This window comes from Macaca fascicularis, chromosome X, assembly GCF_037993035.2.
Source record: "Macaca fascicularis isolate 582-1 chromosome X, T2T-MFA8v1.1".
Lineage (NCBI taxonomy): Eukaryota > Metazoa > Chordata > Mammalia > Primates > Cercopithecidae > Macaca > Macaca fascicularis.
The window spans coordinates 56,916,910-56,935,037 of record NC_088395.1 but is presented as its reverse complement, the minus strand read 5'-3'; the positions used below and the strand labels follow the sequence as shown (position 1 = coordinate 56,935,037).

Below are 18,128 nucleotides of genomic sequence, written 5' to 3'. Positions count from 1 at the left end.
ATGAAGAAAGAAAAATAATACAAATGTATTTCTGCTAGTAAAAAGTAATAATAATAAAAAAAGTATTTACATACTGACCAGTTTTAGCAGGTTGTAATCATTACTTCCTTGTATGGACAATTTTTTCACAAAGTTTGAAAATATAACCATAATTATTTCTAAATAGTAATTATTATAGGGAAAATGTTAAACAAGGATAACAGCATTCTTTTGAATTAGAAATTCATTTTACCATAGACTTGGCTATACTTTGTAAATAATGCACAGAATAATGTAACTCCTAAAAAGCGTTTTTCTTCATGATTAAGTTTAAAAAGCAGTTATTTTGAATTCCTTTTCAGGTAATTCACACATCTCCATTTCAGTCACTGCTATTTTTGTTTGTCCTTTTGATGATGTCATGTTTCCCTGATTGCTCTTGATCCTTGTGGCTGTTCCCTGATGTCTTCACATTTGAAGAAGTAGGTACTGACTCCAGTATTCACAGATTGGCTTTGTTTTGGAAAACCCTTCCACTATCAGCCTGTCCAGAGATTCTGGGCAGGTCATCTTGTGTTTTATTGATGCCCAGGGCCAGTTGGGTGAGCACGGTTCTGGGGCATGATGAAACCCTGGAGCCGTTACAGTCAGTGTGGCACTGGGGAATGCCCAAAGCCTGGGTCTGCTCTACCTGTCATGGCACTGGAGTGAGTCAGAGAGCAAGTACACCTCACAGGCCTGAAGTCTGGAGATCTGGGGTCCCACCTGGCACCATGGCAACGCTGGAAGATCAATCTGTGGGTACTGACCTACAGTCTGCAGCCATGGGACCTGTCTTGTGCTGAGTTTTACTGTAGTGGGACTGGAACTGGTCCTAGGTAATTCCCGTACTCATTTCCCTCTCTTTCCTTCAAGCAGATGTTACATATTTTTATACTGTGCTGCCTGCAGTTTTTTTAGAGACGATGTGGATAATGTAAAACTGTCCTTCTTACCCTCTTCAATGCATCTATTCTTATTGTTGTGCTACAACCAGGTACTGTGACATCTCACCTGGTTTTCTTTGTTCTTGTGAAGATATTTTAGTTTGTAAATAGTTCAAATTGATGTTTCTGTGCGGGGACAATCACAGGAGAGCTCTGTCCCACCATCTTGCTCCACCTCTCTCCAACTTTCAGCCAATTTTTCAGCAAAAATCTTAAAGATCAGAAGGCAATTGGATGATAGACTGATGAAGAAAAAAAATCTTTCAACTGAGAATTCAATATCTGGCAAAAATGTCTTTCAAAATCGAAGGAGAAATTAAGATATTCCCGGGCAAACAAAAGTCAGAGAAGTTCATTACCACTACACCTGCTCTATTAAAAAATGTTAAAAGAAGTCTTTCAGGATGACAATACTACCCAAAGCTATCTACAGATTCAATGAATTTCCTATCAAAATCTTAATAAGGTTTCAAGGTTTTTAAAGTAATTTAAACACTTTTTATAAAATTCCTATGGAACCACAAGAGACAATAGACAAACAAAAGAAAACAAATTCTTTAAAAAGAACAAAAAGGATTCACACTTCTTGATTTCAAATTTATTACAAAGCTACAGCACTAAATCAGTGTGCTGCTGGTGTAAACACACACATATAGACCAATGGAATAAAAGAGAGCTGTGAAGTAGACTCTTGCTTATTTATGTAAGTGATTTTTGACAAGAATGCCATGACTATTAAATAAGGAAAGAAAATATTTTTAACAGTCAATGCTGGGAAAACTACATGGACACTTGCAAAAGAAAGATATTGGACCCTTACCTTACATCATATACACCATATACCTTACACTATGCTGTCTTAAATGAACCAAAGACCTAAACATAAGAGCTAAAATTGTAAAACTGTTAGAAGGAAACATGAGAGAAAGCTATTATGAAATAGGATTTTGCAACAATTTATCAGCTATGACACAAAGAGCACAGGAATGGAAACAGGAGATACATTGGACTCTATTAAAATTAAAATAAATGCATCAAGGGACATCAACAGAATGAAATGACAACTCACAGAATTAGACAAAAATTGTGAATTATATATCCAATGAGAAATTAATATCCAGAATATACAAAGAATTCCTACAACTTAATGATAATAAACAAGCACCAACGAAAAAGTGGGCAAATGGATTGAATAGGTATTTCTCAGAGATACAAATGGCCAATAAAAGAATAAAAAGATGCTCAATTTCACTAATCATTAACGAAATGCAAGTCAAAAGTACAATGAGGTACCACTGTACATTCATTATGATGACTATTACAAAAATAAATACATAAAAACTGTGAATGAAGATATGGAGAATTTGAAATACTTGTGCATTGCTGATGAGAATGTAAAATGGTACAGCCACTGTGAAAAACAGTTTGGCAGCTCCTCAAAAAGTTAAATTATCATATTATCCAGTAATTCTACTTCTCAGTATATACTCGAATGAAAGGAAACCAGAGATTTGAACAAATATTTGTACACAAATGTTCATAGCATCATCATTCACATAGCCAAAATGTGGAAACAACATTTTGTCTATTGTCAGATGAATTGAAAAACAAAATGTGATATATAGGTGCAGTGGAATATTACTCAGCCTTAAAAAAGAATGAAATTGTGATAAATGCTATAACATAAATGAATCTTGAAGACAGTATGCTAAGTGAAATAAACATAAAAGAACAAATATAGTATGATTTCAGTTGTATGAGGCACCAAGGAAAAGAAGTTACCAGGGACTGAGGGAGGGAGGAATAGGGAATTATTTTTTTAATGGGTACATATTTTATGTTTGGGATAACAAAACAGTTCTGAAAATGGATAATGGTGATTGCACAACAATGTGCATGTACTTACTGCCACTAAATTGTACTCTTAAAGTGGTAATTTTATGTTATAGTATAGTTTACTCCAATTAAAAAATCTTATAAAATTAATAAAAATAATATACCTCAATAGGATGAAGGGAAAAAAATGATTATCTCAATTGACACAAAAAAGCATTTGACAAAATCCAACACCCTCTAATAATAATAATAATAAACCTGTCAACAAACTGGGAATAGAAGGTAACTTCTTCAAGATAAGAGACACATGTGACTAAAAAACAGAGCTAAATTCACATTTAACAGTCAAAGGCTGAAACTTCTCCCCCTAAGTATAAGAAGAGGACAAGAATACCCCCTCACTATTTCCATTCAACATTGTACTGCAGTAGGTTCTAGACAGGGCAATTGAGCAAGAAAATAAATAAATACAAGTCACCCATATTAGAAAGGAAAATGTAAAACTGTTTTTATTTGCTGATTATACCATTGTATATAGAGATGATCCTAAGGAATCCATTAGTAACTACTGAAACAATTAAAAGGATTCAGTCAAATTTCAGGATATGCTATGGATTGAATGTTTGTGGCCCTGTCCCCTAAATGTATATGTTAAAGCCTAATCTCCAGTGTGATAATATTTGAAGGTGGAGCCTTTGGGATATAATTAAGTCATTAGGGCAGAGCCCCTATGGATGGGATTAGTGCTCTTATACGAGGTGGCCAGAGAACTAGCTCTCTCTCTGCTCTCCACCATGTGAGGGTACAATGAGAAGACAGCCATTTGGAACCAGGAAGAGGGCCTATCGCCGGGAACCAAATTGGCCTGTACTTCTTATCTTGGACTTTCCAGCCTCCAGAACTGTGAGAAATATATGTTTATTATTTCAGCCACTCATTCTATGGTAATTTATTATAACAGCCTGAACTAAGACAAGATACAGTATCAATGCTTAAAAATCATGAGGGAGGAGTTTGAGTTGCCGGGCGGCCACGAGGATCTGCGTCCAAATGCGTGTGCAAGTCGAGATGTCGCATCCATCCCCCCAAGTCAAGCCCTCCAACCCCAGTAACCCTCGAGTCTTCTTTGACGTGGACATCGGAGGGGAGCGAGTTGGTCGAATTGTCTTAGAATTGTTTGCAGATATTGTACCCAAAACTGCGGAAAATTTTCGTGCACTGTGTACAGGACAAAAAGGCATTGGACCCACGACTGGGAAACCTCTCCATTTCAAAGGATGCCTTTTTCATCGAATTATTAAGAAATTTATGATTCAGGGTGGAGACTTCTCAAATCAGAATGGGACAGGTGGAGAAAGTATTTATGGTGAAAAATTTGAAGATGAAAATTTCCATTATAAGCATGATTGGGAGGGTTTACTGAGCATGGCAAACGCAGGTTGCAACACAAATGGTTCTCAGTTTTTTATCACAACAGTTCCAACTCCTCATTTGGATGGGAAACATGTGGTGTTTGGCCAAGTAGTTAAAGGAATAGGAGTGACAAGGATATTGGAAAATGTGGAAGTGAAAGGTGAAAAACCTGCTAAATTGTGCATTATTGCAGAATGTGGAGAATTGAAGGAAGGAGATGATTGGGGAATATTCCCAAAAGATGGCTCTGGCGGCAGTCATCCAGATTTCCCTGAGGATGCGGATATAGATTTAAAAGATGTAGATAAAATTTTATTAATAACAGAAGACTTAAAAAATATTGGAAATACTTTTTTCAAATCCCAGAACTGGGAGATGGCCATTAAAAAATATGCAAAAGTTTTAAGATATGTGGACAGTTCAAAGGCTGTTATTGAGACAGCAGATAGAGCCAAACTGCAACCTACAGCTTTAAGCTGTGTACTGAATATTGGTGCTTGTAAACTGAAGATGTCAAATTGGCAGGGAGCAATTGACAGTTGTTTGGAGGCTCTTGAAATAGACCCATCAAATACCAAAGCATTGTACCGCAGAGCTCAAGGATGGCAAGGATTAAAAGAATATGATCAAGCATTGGCTGATCTTAAGAAAGCAGAGGAGATAGCACCAGAAGATAAAGCTATCCAGGCAGAACTGTTGAAAGTCAAACAAAAGATAAAGTCACAGAAAGAGAAAGAGAAGGCAGTATATGCAAAAATGTTTGCTTAGAAAGCATTCAGTTTTGCTTATTGTGTGTTGTGTAAATGCAATAAGAAAATGTAAAGTTTTCTGTCTATTAATATGATCCCTAATGTGTTTCTTTTGACGCCTTAGTTCCTTATTGTTTACAGTTTAGGAGTACTGATAGGGGTTCATGCTTAATAAACGTGTCACAATACAGTCAATAAAGTGGTTTTGTTTGTTTCTTTGAGATGGAGTCTTGCTCTGTCACCCAGGCTGGAGTGCAGTGGCACAATCTCGGCTCACTGCATCCTCTGCCTCCCGGATTCAAGTGATTCTCCTGCCTCAGCTTCCCAAGTAGCTGGGATTACAAGCATATGCCACCACGCCTGGCTAATTTTTGTATTTTTAGTAGAGATGGGGTTTCACCATATTGGTCACGTCACGCTGGTCTTGAACTCCTGACCTCGTGATCTGCCCCTGCCTTGGCCTCCCAAAGTGCTGGGATTACAGGTGTGAGCCACCATGCCCGATGAAGTAAAATGTTTTTAAAAATGGTTATCTGCATTATTCATAAAGAATAATGGTGTCCAGTCTTTTTAAACTTGTAAAGACACATCTTATTGAATAAAGAGATGACAGTTTAGTTTGTAAAAAAAAAAAAAAATCATGAGGGCTCAATCCCACAAGACTGCCCTGCACTTTAGATGCCAATTACAAGTTCCAGGTTATGATCTGTACTTCTAACAGAACAACTATAAATCAGGGTTCTCGTTCAATTAATTTGCTGGAGAAGCTCACACAACTCAGGGAAACACTTCACTTACATTTACCCATCTATTGAAAAGGATATTACAGAAGATACAGATGAACACCCAGAAGGAAAAGATATATTGGGCAAGGTATGTGGAATGGGGCACCAGGCTTCCATGCCCTGTTCAAGTGAGGCACCCTTCAGGAACCTCCAGGTGTGCAGCTATCCCAAAGCTCTCTTAACCTTGTTATTTTGGGTTCTTATGGAGGCTTCATTATGTAGACATCATTGGCCATTGGTGATCGATTCAACCTTTAACTCCTCTCTGCTCCAATCTTCTAATCATGCCCTGGTCTTTCCAGTGAACAGCCCACATCCTGAAGATATCTAGGGTCTGCCAATCATCAGTCATCTTATTAGCATACAAAAGACACTCTTATCGCTCAGGATACTTCAAGGGTTTTAGGGGCTGTATGCCAGAAAAGGAGATCAAAGAGTAAATATATATTTCAAAACATCACAGTGAATAATTCCATTTACCATAGCATCAAAAAGAATAAAATAACTTAGAAATAAATCTAACCAAAACTACAAAACATTGCGGAAATAATTTAAAGAAGATCTAAATAAATTCCAAGATACCCAGTGTTCATAGGAAACTCTGTTCGTGGGAAATTATGTCCTCTGGAAACTCTGTGTTCAGGGATTGTAAGGCAATATTGTTGAGATAACAATACTCCCCAAGTTTATCTACAGAGTCAGTGCAACCCTTATCAAAATCCCAATGGTCCTTTTGTTCAGAAAAGGAAAAGACAATCCTAAAATTCATATGGAGTCGAAAGCGACCATGAAATTAGCTGGGCATGGCGGCACACGCCTGTAACCCCAGTACTCAGGATGGTGAGGCAGGAGAATCGCTTGAACCCAGGAGGCGGAGGCTGCAGTGAGCCGAGATCGTGTCACTACACTCTAGCCTGGGCGACAGAGCAAGACTCCGTCTCAAAAAAAAAAAAAAAAAAAGGGACCATGGGTAGCTAATAAAATCTTAATAATATTTTCAGAGAAATCACACTTACTGATTTCAAACACACTGCACAGTTACAGTAATCAAAAAATAAATGTGGCTCTTGCATAAGGATAAATAAAAAACATGGTTTTCACATACAATTCTATGAGATAGAATTAGGAGTCCAGATATAAGCCTATACATCTGTAGTAAATTGATTTTCAACAAGTATGCCAAGACAATTAAATGAGCTAAGAATTGTCTCTCCAACAGAAGGTGCTGAGACAACTGGATATCCATGTGCAAAAGAATGAATTTGGTCCCCTTTCATCACACCATGTCTTCATCACACCATATGTAATAATTAACTCAAAATGAGTCAAAGACATAAATATAAGAGCTAAAAACAAACAAAATTTTACAAGAAAATATAGGGGTACATTTTCATGAACTTGGATTTGGCAACGTTTAGTTAGATGTGACTCCAAAAGCACAACCAAGTTTTAAGCTTTTGTGCATCAAAAATACTATCAAGAAAGTGAAAAGACACCCCACAAAACGGGATAAAATATTTTCAAATCATATATCTGGTAAGGTTCTCCTATCCAGAATTTAAAAAGAACAATTAACAGCCCTGCTACAAACAATTCAATTAAAAAATGAATAAAGCACTTGAAATAGACATTTCTCCAAAGATACACAAATGTCCAACAAGCACACAAAAAGATGCTCATTCTCATTAGTCATTAGAGAAATGCAAAATAAAACCACAATAAGATACCTCTTCATACCCACTAGGATGGCTGTAACGATAAAAACGATGGAATCATTTCTATAATGTCTTTCTCCACAGATTTATGATCTCACAAAATCCTGTTTTAATTATAGCAATTGTTCTGAGTTATAAGTTTAGTGTCTAGGTTATTCTGTTCAAGTGAACAGAATAACTCATGAGAAAGCACAATTTATAGGTATTTAAAAATTAAACGTCTGAAGATAGGAGGCAACGGCAAAATTATGAAAAATCCTAATGCTGAATTTTATGAAGCTACTACAAAACATGTTCTCAGAAAATATCTAAAAAAACTGAGCAAATGTTTATTCTATATGCAAATAGGCAGGGCATGAAAGTGCGTATGCAAAATTATCCAAGCTTTGTAAGAGCTTAGAAAAAAGGAAAAGGAAATCATGAGTGTTATTATTTCACTGTGAGCCCTGGAAAATGGGAGGCCGGCTTACAGTTATTTTCTCTTCATGCCAATTTTCTGAATTTTACAGTGTCAATATTGTGCATGCAATTATTTTGCAATCAGGGGAAAAGAAAAGAAATCCTCAAGAAGTTAAGTCTGGGAATGACAAGTCAGTAAAAATTACGTAGATTGGGTCAAGATGGCAGCCTGAACACTGAGCACTAGCGCATTTCTCTTGTCCTACAACAAATCCCCTTCAATGGCGGGTGGGGGGACGCGGGGAGGGAGGGAAAAGGAAAGTGCCAATTCCGGAAGGGTGGAAAGCAGATGGGGCAGGGGCGCTGAGAGTTGAGGTGAGGTGGGGGGAGGGGGGAGTGCTAAGCCAGGGGAGGTAAACCTATGCAGTGAGAGAGAGGTGGTTGTGGGATCCCCAGCCTCTGATTTGGGGGAAGCTGAGGGACCGAGAGCCTAAGAGCACCTTCCACGCCCAGGGCTGTGGTAGAGGTTGGTGGCGGAGGAGCGCCGCGCGGTGTTTGGCAGGAAGAGGAGGCCTCTCTACTGGCCGGAAGCTGCGCTAGAAAAAGAGGGAGGAGACTGCGGCGCGGCAGCGACTAGAGCGAGTCGGATGTGGCAGAGGGGCTGCGGCCGCCGCCACTGCCACCGCCAACAGGAAGGCGGAGGACGCAGGAGCCAAGAGCAAGGGACGCCGCCACGGTCCTCTTCGCCTGCCCCGCCGCCCTCTTAGAGACACTCCTTGCCTACGGATCATCCTCTCCCAGCTTTTGCAAGCACCGGGCTGCTAGCCCGCTGATATTCCTTCTCTATAGGCTCACTGCTGAGGCTACGGCGAGGTGTCCGATTTGGGCACTTGAGGCCCGCAATCCGGGACGGTGGGGAATCTGCGCCTCCTGGCCGGGTAGTGTTGGAAGCAGGGCGAGGGGAATGGGGAAATGCTTACTATTTTACCGAACCGCAGATCTCTTGCTCTAGCTTAGCCAGACTGAGCTGGGGAGGAAGGTTACTGCAGGCATTCAGCCAGGGTGCCTTGATTTCCAGCTTTGCTATGTAGCTTTCGGGAAAAACGGGCGTGGGTGTACGGGGTGCGCTGATTAGGAGAAAAAGGTCTCCGTGTTATGCACTGATTTTGTTAATTTCCTTTCTCGGTCCACCTGGCAACTGTGCTCCTCCACACAGGCATGAAGACCCCGTTTGGAAAGGCAGCTGCAGGGCAGCGGTCTGGGACAGGCGCTGGCCACGGCAGCGTGTCTGTTACCATGATGAAGAGGAAGGCTGCACACAAGAAGCATAGGAGCCGACCCATCTCCCAGTCTCGGAGGAACATCGTGGGCTGTAGAATTCAGCACGGATGGAAAGATGGAGATGAACCTCTAACACAGTGGAAAGGAACCGTTCTGGATCAGGTACCTGTAAATCCCTCTCTGTATCTTATCAAATATGATGGATTTGACTGTGTTTATGGATTGGAACTTCACAGAGATGAAAGAGTGTCATCACTTGAAGTCCTTCCTAATAGAGTTGCATCATCTAGAATCAGTGATACACACTTGGCAGAAATAATGGTTGGCAAAGCAGTGGAACATATTTTTGAGACAGAGGAAGGTTCCAAAAATGAATGGAGGGGGATGGTCTTAGCTCAGGCACCTGTCATGAACACATGGTTTTACATTACCTATGAGAAAGATCCTGTATTATATATGTACCAGCTCTTAGATGATTATAAAGACGGTGACCTCCGCATCCTTCAAGATTCCAATGATTCTCCTCCCGCAGAGAGGGAGCCAGGAGAAGTCATAGACAGCCTGGTAGGCAAACAGGTGGAGTATGCCAAAGACGATGGCTCCAAGAGAACTGGCATGGTCATTCATCAGGTAGAAGCAAAACCCTCTGTTTACTTCATCAAATTTGATGATGATTTCCATATCTATGTCTACGATTTGGTAAAAACATCTTAGAGATCATCTTGAAATTTGCCAAATATATGAGACTCTAAATCTGTAGACACAAAAAGTCTTGATTGCTTTCCAGTTTGTAAGAACCATCTTCTCCCTTTTTGCACGTTTTGCTTGGCAAAAAATTGGAACTTCTGCCCTCTCATATGTTTTTGGAAGAAACCTTTTGCCCATCTGTCCAACCTTTTCACTGGTTCCTGTCCACAATTTAACTGTTTAGTGAGAAGGGTGAAACCTGACATCCATTGGCTCATACTTTTTTTTTTTTTTATCTTGGGTGGTGTTAATAGATTAAAGGTAGCTGAACACCTCTCACCTCATTCTTTTTGGCACTTGGACTCTACACTCATTGAGGTGTGAAGCTTGCTGAGATACCCCATGTGACTGGCTGGGTAAGTGTCTTTGCAATCTCAAATCTCCCCCAGGTGGCTTCAAAAATCTAACTTGGGAAAGAGTGGGAAGCCCATTTTGGTCTCTTGTTCAAGTTGCATTCTCAATTCTAACTGTACTAAAAGTAAGGCTAATAATTTTGCTCTCTTTCTGGTTCTTTCACCTATTGCTCACCTGTTTTAGATTTAAGAAGGTAATTACTTTGCATTTTAGTACCTAAGCATAGGCTGAGAAACTTTGCAAAACTGATAAGAAGACAAGCATTTAGGGACCAAACTCCAAGTGGAGAGATTCAGATTTCTGGTGGAGCTTAAGTGAAAGGTTTTAGTCATCAGTGGCATTAGGGTCTCTCTTGTTTCCAATAGCTCTGGCTGGTATCTGCAGACATGGAGTGGGTTTTAACTGATACAAGCTGTGCAAGCAGACTTTAGCACAAGTAGTCTTTGCCAGCCCAGAGGAGCATTAAGCCAGGCTCTAGCTAGAATCCTCAGTCACAAGGCAAAGGCTGAGTTTGGCAAGGGTTGACAGATCTGTCCAGAACCTCAAAATGAAAGAACAGAAACCTAGAATCAAGCTGAGATACAGATTTCTTTGCTGTGCTAAGAAAGACTCAGAAGTTTTAGATTTGATTCTTAGGAGACTTCAGAGTCCCAGCATATTAAGTGGGCAAGGCACTTGTGAGAACCAAGAATGGCTGAAAGCAGGCTATACTTCCTTGCAGGGACTGGTGGGCTCATCTATTGTGGTATCCCAGCAGAACTTGGAACACAGTCAGTGGTAGGTAATCTGTAGGCTTAATCATGTTTTAAGTGCTGGCATTGGTAGATAGAAATCTAATAGATTTTTGTTAGTGTTTTGATTTTTAACTCTATCCTGTTTCTTGGCTGTCCCTAAGAAACTCATATGCACATAAGGGTGAGTTCTACTGTGGCAGAAAAGAAAACAATGGAAGGGCCTTTGAGCTTTCCATTATTAAAGAGGCATTGGTGGAGGTTAACCAAAGCCTAGGAAAGAAAAGTTGAAATATAAGTATGGTTTTTGAGAGAAGCACCTGGCCAAAACCAATGCTTTCTCACTGGGGTTCTCACAGAAGCTCCATAGGAGTAACAGCCTAATAAGGCCATGGACTTCTGCACATTTGGGGCTGGGACTCAAGGCAGTACAATCATATTGGGACTGTACTGCAAGATATCTTCCAAATTAGTTTAAGTTCACAGGTCATGGAGTCCAGACTACCGGCACAGATTGGCATCCTGCTGAGGATGAAACAAAGAAGATATTCTCTTTTCTCCTATGTTTTATCTGTCTACTTTGGTTATTAATGCCACTAAGTGTCTACTATGATGTTTGACTGACAACAGCAATGTGAGTCTGTATTGCCCTATGTTCTAAGTCCTGGGGTCATACATTTGCTTTAAAAAACTGTTCTAGTGTCTGGGGACTAGTGTGCTTTCTAATTTTTTTGATGTGAGGTTGATATTGTGATAATCTTATGTCTTATTGACCCTTTGGACTCTTTAATATGTATGATATGCAATTGTGGGGTTAGATTAATTCAACTCCTGAGGTCCTGAAGGAACTACACCCAGTCAAGAGGAAGACAGCCAAGGCTGCAGCTGCTGAAGGAACCCCATATCTGGGCAGACATCTTTGTGAGATCTATATGGCTGAAATGCGAAAAACGAGAAATTGGAAAGGCAGAATTTTGGACGTTAATTCTTTTGGACTTTGAATTAGAAATTTAATTTTGAGCAGTCCTTTTTCCCTTGGAGTTTAATAGTTGATGGGGTGGGGGCGAGGTCATACAGTTCAAACTAAGGCATTTTTATTATGTTGTTGATATTGTATTATTTGGAGTATTTTAATGCTATCTTTGGGAGTCATTGTATAATTGTTGTCAGCTATGTCAGGAAATATGGCTGGACATAATTGTAAATTAGGGCTACAATTGTGATCAAATTTTCAGCCTAGGGTGTAATGTAGCCTTGGAGTTAATTTAATTACTGTTCTATTTTGACTTATTTCAGAGCCTCTTGGGGGCAAAAACAGAACTGCTTACCAATCTTACATTGATGGGAGCAGAACTTTTCTAACATACTGTTGGACTCCCTGGAAGGGGACAGCCACAGCCCTGTTTGTTGACCAGAGTCTTGAGCGTTAACCATTGTGGCTTAAGAGAATAAAAATGTACAAGGGTGTGATGGGATCTATCCTCTTCCTCTCTCCATGCTCCTGACTCAAGAAAAGGAAAAGACTTGCATCTCTCAAAAATGTTTGGAAGAAAGTTCCACCTATCTTCTCTTACACTCATTCAATCTTATGCTTGGGAGGAGGAATAACTTGATGAGATTGAGAAAATTGTTATAATGGATAGGCAGCTTAGGCGGCTCTTGGATCTTGAGTTTGTTCCACACAAGATGTGGGAAAAACTGCAGTCCTTCACTACATGGCTGGGTAAACATCTGCTTTGTAGACCCAACTATCTCTCCTTGGGGTGGGGGATCCCAAAGTCCTTAGACTTATGGTAGAAGTTCATTTCAGCCTCAGGTCCAAGCCGTATTCTCCAATCCAGCTCTATCAGCTATAAAGCTGGTATCTATTTTTATTCTTTTTTACAGTTTTAATATATAAATTGTTTTTTAGAAAAATAACACATGCCTATGGTAAAAGTCAAACAGTACAAAAGGGTATACAATTAAAAAGTAAGTCTCTTTTCCTCCTTCTCACCCCTGGCCTCAGTTCCCCTGTCCCATTTTCAAAAAGTAACAACTGTTACCAGTTACTTATGTATCATTCCAGAGATATTCCATGTATTTACAAGCATATTGTGTGTGGGTATGTGTGTATCAGGTTTTTTTTTTTTACACAAATGGTGGCATACTATACATGCTGTTCTGAATTTTGCTTTTTTCACTGAACAATATATTAAAGCTGATATCTTAATCCCTATTTGATTTCTGTGTATATTTTTTAATTGGTTCATAATCTGGAAGGGAAGGAGGTGTAATTAATTCAAACCTTCAAACCCTAACCCAGTTTAATGAAAACTTACATGACCCTACCAACCCACAATTTCTGCCAGTCCAATTTTTCTCGATAATAGAATGTGAAATATATGTGAACATAATATATTCTGTGAGAGGAACTTCTTGAGAGAGGCCAATATATTTTTACTGAGGGAAGTTAAAAGGAAAACCAATTTATATTGAAGCTGTGGGGAAAGTTAAGGTACTATATAATTAATCCAGAAACGAAATGAACAATTATTTATCTACTGCCATATGCAAATTCATATTTATAGCTTTGATTTGCCTTTTCTAACAGAACTTGCCTGCATGTAACAGGAAACCCATTTCAAACAGGCTTAAACAGTTACCAAGCATTGATCAATATAAATCAAAAAAAAATCCAGAGCTCAGATGGGCTTCAGGCATAGTTTGAATTGGGGCTCAGGATCAGTGTTTATGATTCTTTAGGATTTTCCTTCTGTGTGTCAGTTTCATTCTCAGGCTGTATTTTCTTATGGTAGCAAAATTGGACCAGCAGTTCCAGGCTACAGCAGTCCAATCTAGAGAAAGATAGATAGCCTGTGTCCTATGATGTATTCTCTGCTGGCTTAGGTCAGATACTTTGACCAATCACTAAAATCTCAGGGATGAAATACACTGATTGGCTTAGCAGGTCATGTGTTCCATCCCTAAACTCTCTACGGCAGTGGTCCCCAATTGTTTTGGCACCAGGAACTGGTTTCATGGAAAACAGTTTTTCCACAGACAGGATGGGTGAGGGGAAGGGGTGGTTTGGGGATGATTCAAATGCCTTACATTTATTGTGCAATTTATTTCTATTATTATGTTCTAATGCATAATGAAATAATTATATAACTCACCATAATGTAGAATCAGTAGGAGCCCTGAGCTTGTTTTCCTGCAACTAGACTGTCCCATCTGGGGGTGATGGGAAACAGCAACAGATCATCAGGCATTATATTCTCATAAGGAACATGCAACCTAGATCCCTTGCATGCACAGTTCACAATAGGGTTCATGCTCCTATGAGAATCTAATGCCACTGCTGATCTGACAGGAGGCAGAGCCCAGGTGTTAATGCAAGTGATGGGGAGCAGCTGTAAACACAGATGAAGCTTCGCTTGCTTACCCACCTGCAGCTCACCTCCTGCTGTGCGGCCTGGTTCCTAGCAGGCCATGGACCTGTATTTGTCAGTGGCCCAGGGGTTGGGAACCCCTACCCTAGGATGTATCTCTCTGGAACCAGGTGGATTTCCAGTAGAATCAAGGGCTTTGGGGAAATGAAGAATGAATGCTATTCACCAATCACAAATATCTAGTATAGCTTCTTCATTTGAATACCTAGCATCCATGGACACATTTCTTCCTACACGTCCTCTTTCAAAAAATGCCACACATAAGTGTGATAAATTCATGTCCCCAAAGGAGAAAAACTTGAAGTCTTATCCAGTTACTGCATTTAGCAGTAAGTTCAAGATCCCTAGTTGATATGCAGCCATCTTTAGATCCATCTTCCTAGCAGTCTGGTCATCTATACTTAAATTATAAACTACTCTTCTCAACACACCCAGTATACAGTAGTGAGGAGATAACCAGAAAAATATAATCAAAACTACCATTTGAAAAAGGGAGGAAATAGGAAACAATGCATAGTAGTTTCTGGTCCAAAGCATATATCATAACCTGTTAGACAAGGACTACCTATCCTAGCAGTTGAGTGACTCTTTTGGTCAAATACCTCTTTGTGTTCTCTGAGACATTCTCCCTTGGAGGCATATCTTGGGTGGATGCCCTTTTTGGGGGTTGAACTGGTCATTCTATTTCATCTTATGCTACTTCTTGCACCTGGGGGTTGAACAATCGAAGGTTTTCTAATTATTGGCTATAATTAGAGATTATTTAGTACAGTAGCTCTCAAACTTTAGTACACATCAGAATCACCTTGAGAACTTGTTAAAATACAAATTTCTGGGGCCCTCTTACAGAGATTCTGATTTAGCAGGTCTAGGGTAGGGTCCACGGGCTTATATTTATAACAAGTTCCCACATGAGACTGATGCTGCTGGTCCTGGGACCCCACATTGAAAATCACTGATTTATAGGTGGCAATTGAGTGAGGTCAGAGTTATTATTTCCTATACTTGCCTGATAAGATTTACCTGGAGCAATTGTTAAATATAAATTGCCGAGCCCTATCTTAGATGTAATGAATCAAAATCTCTTGGGAAGGGACCTGGGACAGCTGTATAAGATACCCCAGGTGATTCTTTATCATCAGTAATGATTAGGAAACACTGATCTAGAAAATTAGGTTTTTCTTGCCCCTAGTCTTATTTCCTAATATGTCTTCCATCTGCTTGCCCTTGTTCTCACTAAGCTTAATTTGGGGCAAAAAACTTGGCTTTTCAAATCATACAAAGTTCCAAATTATCCATGTCTCTTTCCACTGGGATTTCACGAAACCAGTGACTAAACTAGCAAGGTTTTGTTTTCTTCTTTCACTGTTTTCAAATAAGCCCATTTCAACAATGGAGATGGTATGCTTGATCTTGGCCTAAGAATCACAGATCTGAGGGCCACATGCTCCTCAAGAAAGGATGGAATAAGCGAAAAAAACAATAAAGTCAGCTGATTCGACATTAATTCCAGCTTTTACTAGCTCTGTACTAGCAAGTTACTTAATCTTTGTGAGTCTATTCCTCTTCTTGATAGTGAGGGTAACACTCTTTACTCAGTTCTGTTTAGAGGTATATGAGAAACTATATCCTTAGCATGTAGCATTGTACAGCACAGATGCTTAATAAAGGTGAATTCCCTTTAATTCTCAAGAGGGTAAACCACATGTCCTTTTGGTTAACCTTTATATTTAGCAATGCTCCAGTGACATTTAACTAGTGAATATAGGTCTAGAAATTCTATTACTGAAATGTGAAAGAAATTATTTAAATAATTCTTTGGATGTACATAGCTCTTTTAATCTCTGCTAAGAACTGAGTTTGTTTTCCCAGAGAGCTCGTTAATCTTTATAACATTACTGGACAGTTAAGAGAGCAGGGTTATTATCCTGAATGCAATCATTCATTCATTCAGCTACTTTTTGATGCATTTGCCCGATAGTCATGAATGAGATAGATACTGTCCATTCTGTCAGGGAGCTTACATTCTCATAGAGGGGAGAAAAGCAACAAAGATGTAGACAAATAACCTAAATAACCTGTATGATTTCAGAGAGTGATAAGTTGTATGAAGAACAAAAAGGCAGAGCAATGGATAGAGATGAACTGAAATAAGGGAACTACTTCAGCAAAAGGTTTTCAGAGGAAGGCCTGAGTGGATTAGCAAATAACTAACAAAGCCAGCCCATGCAATGATTTGAGGAAGGAGTGTTCTAGAGAGAAAAAAACAAGTTGAAAGGCTGGAATACCTAATGTCATTTATCCATAGCTATTAATTCAGTAATGTGTTTAACATTGAAACCTAGGGCCTGTGATTCTTCTCTACTGTTCTGCACAGCTAACACTATACCTCTGTTGTTTTCTGGTATTTTTTTTTTTTGGAGTTTTTAAATATGGTTTTTGTTTGTTTGTTTTTGAGTTTCGTTCTTGTTGCCCAGACTGGAATGCAATGGCCCAATCGTGGCTCATTGCAACCTCCACCTTCCGGGTTCAAGCAATTCTTCTGCCTCAGCCTCCCTGAGTAGCTGGGATTATAGGCAGGCACCACCACACCTGGTTAATTTTGTATTTTTAATAGAGACATGGTTTCACCATGTTGGTCAGGCTGGTCTCGAACTCCTGACCTCAGGTGATCCGCCTGCCTCAGCCTACCAAAGTGCTGGGATTACAGGCATGTCCCACCGTGCCTGGCCTTAAATATGTTTTTCTGTTGCTATCCTAGAAAGCAAGTAAAGTAGCTAAGAGGTCACTGATTAAATGCAAATGGGGCAGATTTCTTCCTCTACCCCAAATCTATGAAACAGGTACATAACATAAAGTTGAAGGTCACATATAATGTAATGAATGTGTATACCTATTTTTCTGGTTACATTTTCAAGCATATACTACAAGACATTTGCATTATTAGTTTAAATCATTTGCCTTTGGAGGATGTCGGGATGTCAGTAAACATTTGTTGGACACCTAGTATGTGCTGGGCACATCTTAATCTTCACAGGATACTGGAAGCTGAGTGTTACTACCTCCATTTTTCAGATAAGGAGATTAAGCTTAAAGAGAAAAAGGAAACCAGGGTCACACAGCTAGTAAGAGTGCTGGACTGAAACTAGGTCCCTTGATGCCAAGTAATGCTCTAATTATCATTTTTTCCTAATATTTGCATAAAGAAATGGGAAAGAAACATTAGCACCAAGGGAGAAGTGATTCATAGCTGTGATTTTTCTCCATGACCCATTCATATTCTTCCCTCTCTATCACCCTCTTTCTACATACACTTTGTTCCTACTGTTAAATTTACTTTATTCATTCATTTGTTCAACAAATGTATTCAGTGCCTACTTTGTTCCAGGCACTTTAACTAGGCATTTGGGATATTTCATGAACAAAGAATTCAGTGATGCCTCGTGGAGCTTACATTCAAGCAAGGGGAGGCTAACACTAAAAAAACCCCCAAACAAACAAACAAACAAAAAACATAGTAAATTATGTGGGATGTCAAAAAGTGATAACTGTTATAAAAAAGAAAATTAGAACAAGGTAAGAGGGAAGGGAAGTGGTAGATCACCATGGTAAATAGGGAGATTGGGGTGGACTTCATGGAGAAGGTAATATTTGAGCAAAGAAATGAAGGAAGTGAGTTAGCCAAGCATATATCTAGAGAAAGAGCATTCTAGGCAAAA

At 39.4% G+C, this 18,128-nt stretch overlaps 1 protein-coding gene and 1 pseudogene across 2 annotated transcripts; both read left to right on the top strand.

The window, feature by feature from the left end:
• The first annotated feature begins 3,869 nt into the window (after window positions 1-3,869).
• LOC102120114 (peptidyl-prolyl cis-trans isomerase D pseudogene) lies at window positions 3,870-5,006 on the top strand (annotated as a pseudogene).
• A 3,491-nt stretch (window positions 5,007-8,497) lies between these two features.
• Window positions 8,498-13,193, top strand: SPIN3 (spindlin family member 3). Of its 2 annotated transcripts, none has more exons than XM_005593728.4 (2): window positions 8,498-8,774; window positions 9,079-13,193. In XM_005593728.4, the coding sequence occupies exon 2, from the start codon at window positions 9,081-9,083 to the stop codon at window positions 9,855-9,857; it is 777 nt and encodes a 258-aa protein (XP_005593785.1). In that variant the 5' UTR covers window positions 8,498-8,774; window positions 9,079-9,080; the 3' UTR covers window positions 9,858-13,193. The 2 variants fall into 2 exon arrangements, with proteins under 2 accessions (XP_005593785.1, XP_065394558.1); XM_065538486.1 differs by having other exon boundaries at window positions 8,498-8,800.
• Window positions 13,194-18,128: the final 4,935 nt, after the last annotated feature.

Excerpts from the sequence above, each read along its gene's own strand:
- SPIN3 (XM_005593728.4), top strand. The coding sequence starts at position 9,081 with ATGAAGACCCCGTTTGGAAAGGCAGCTGCAGGGCAGCGGTCTGGGACA.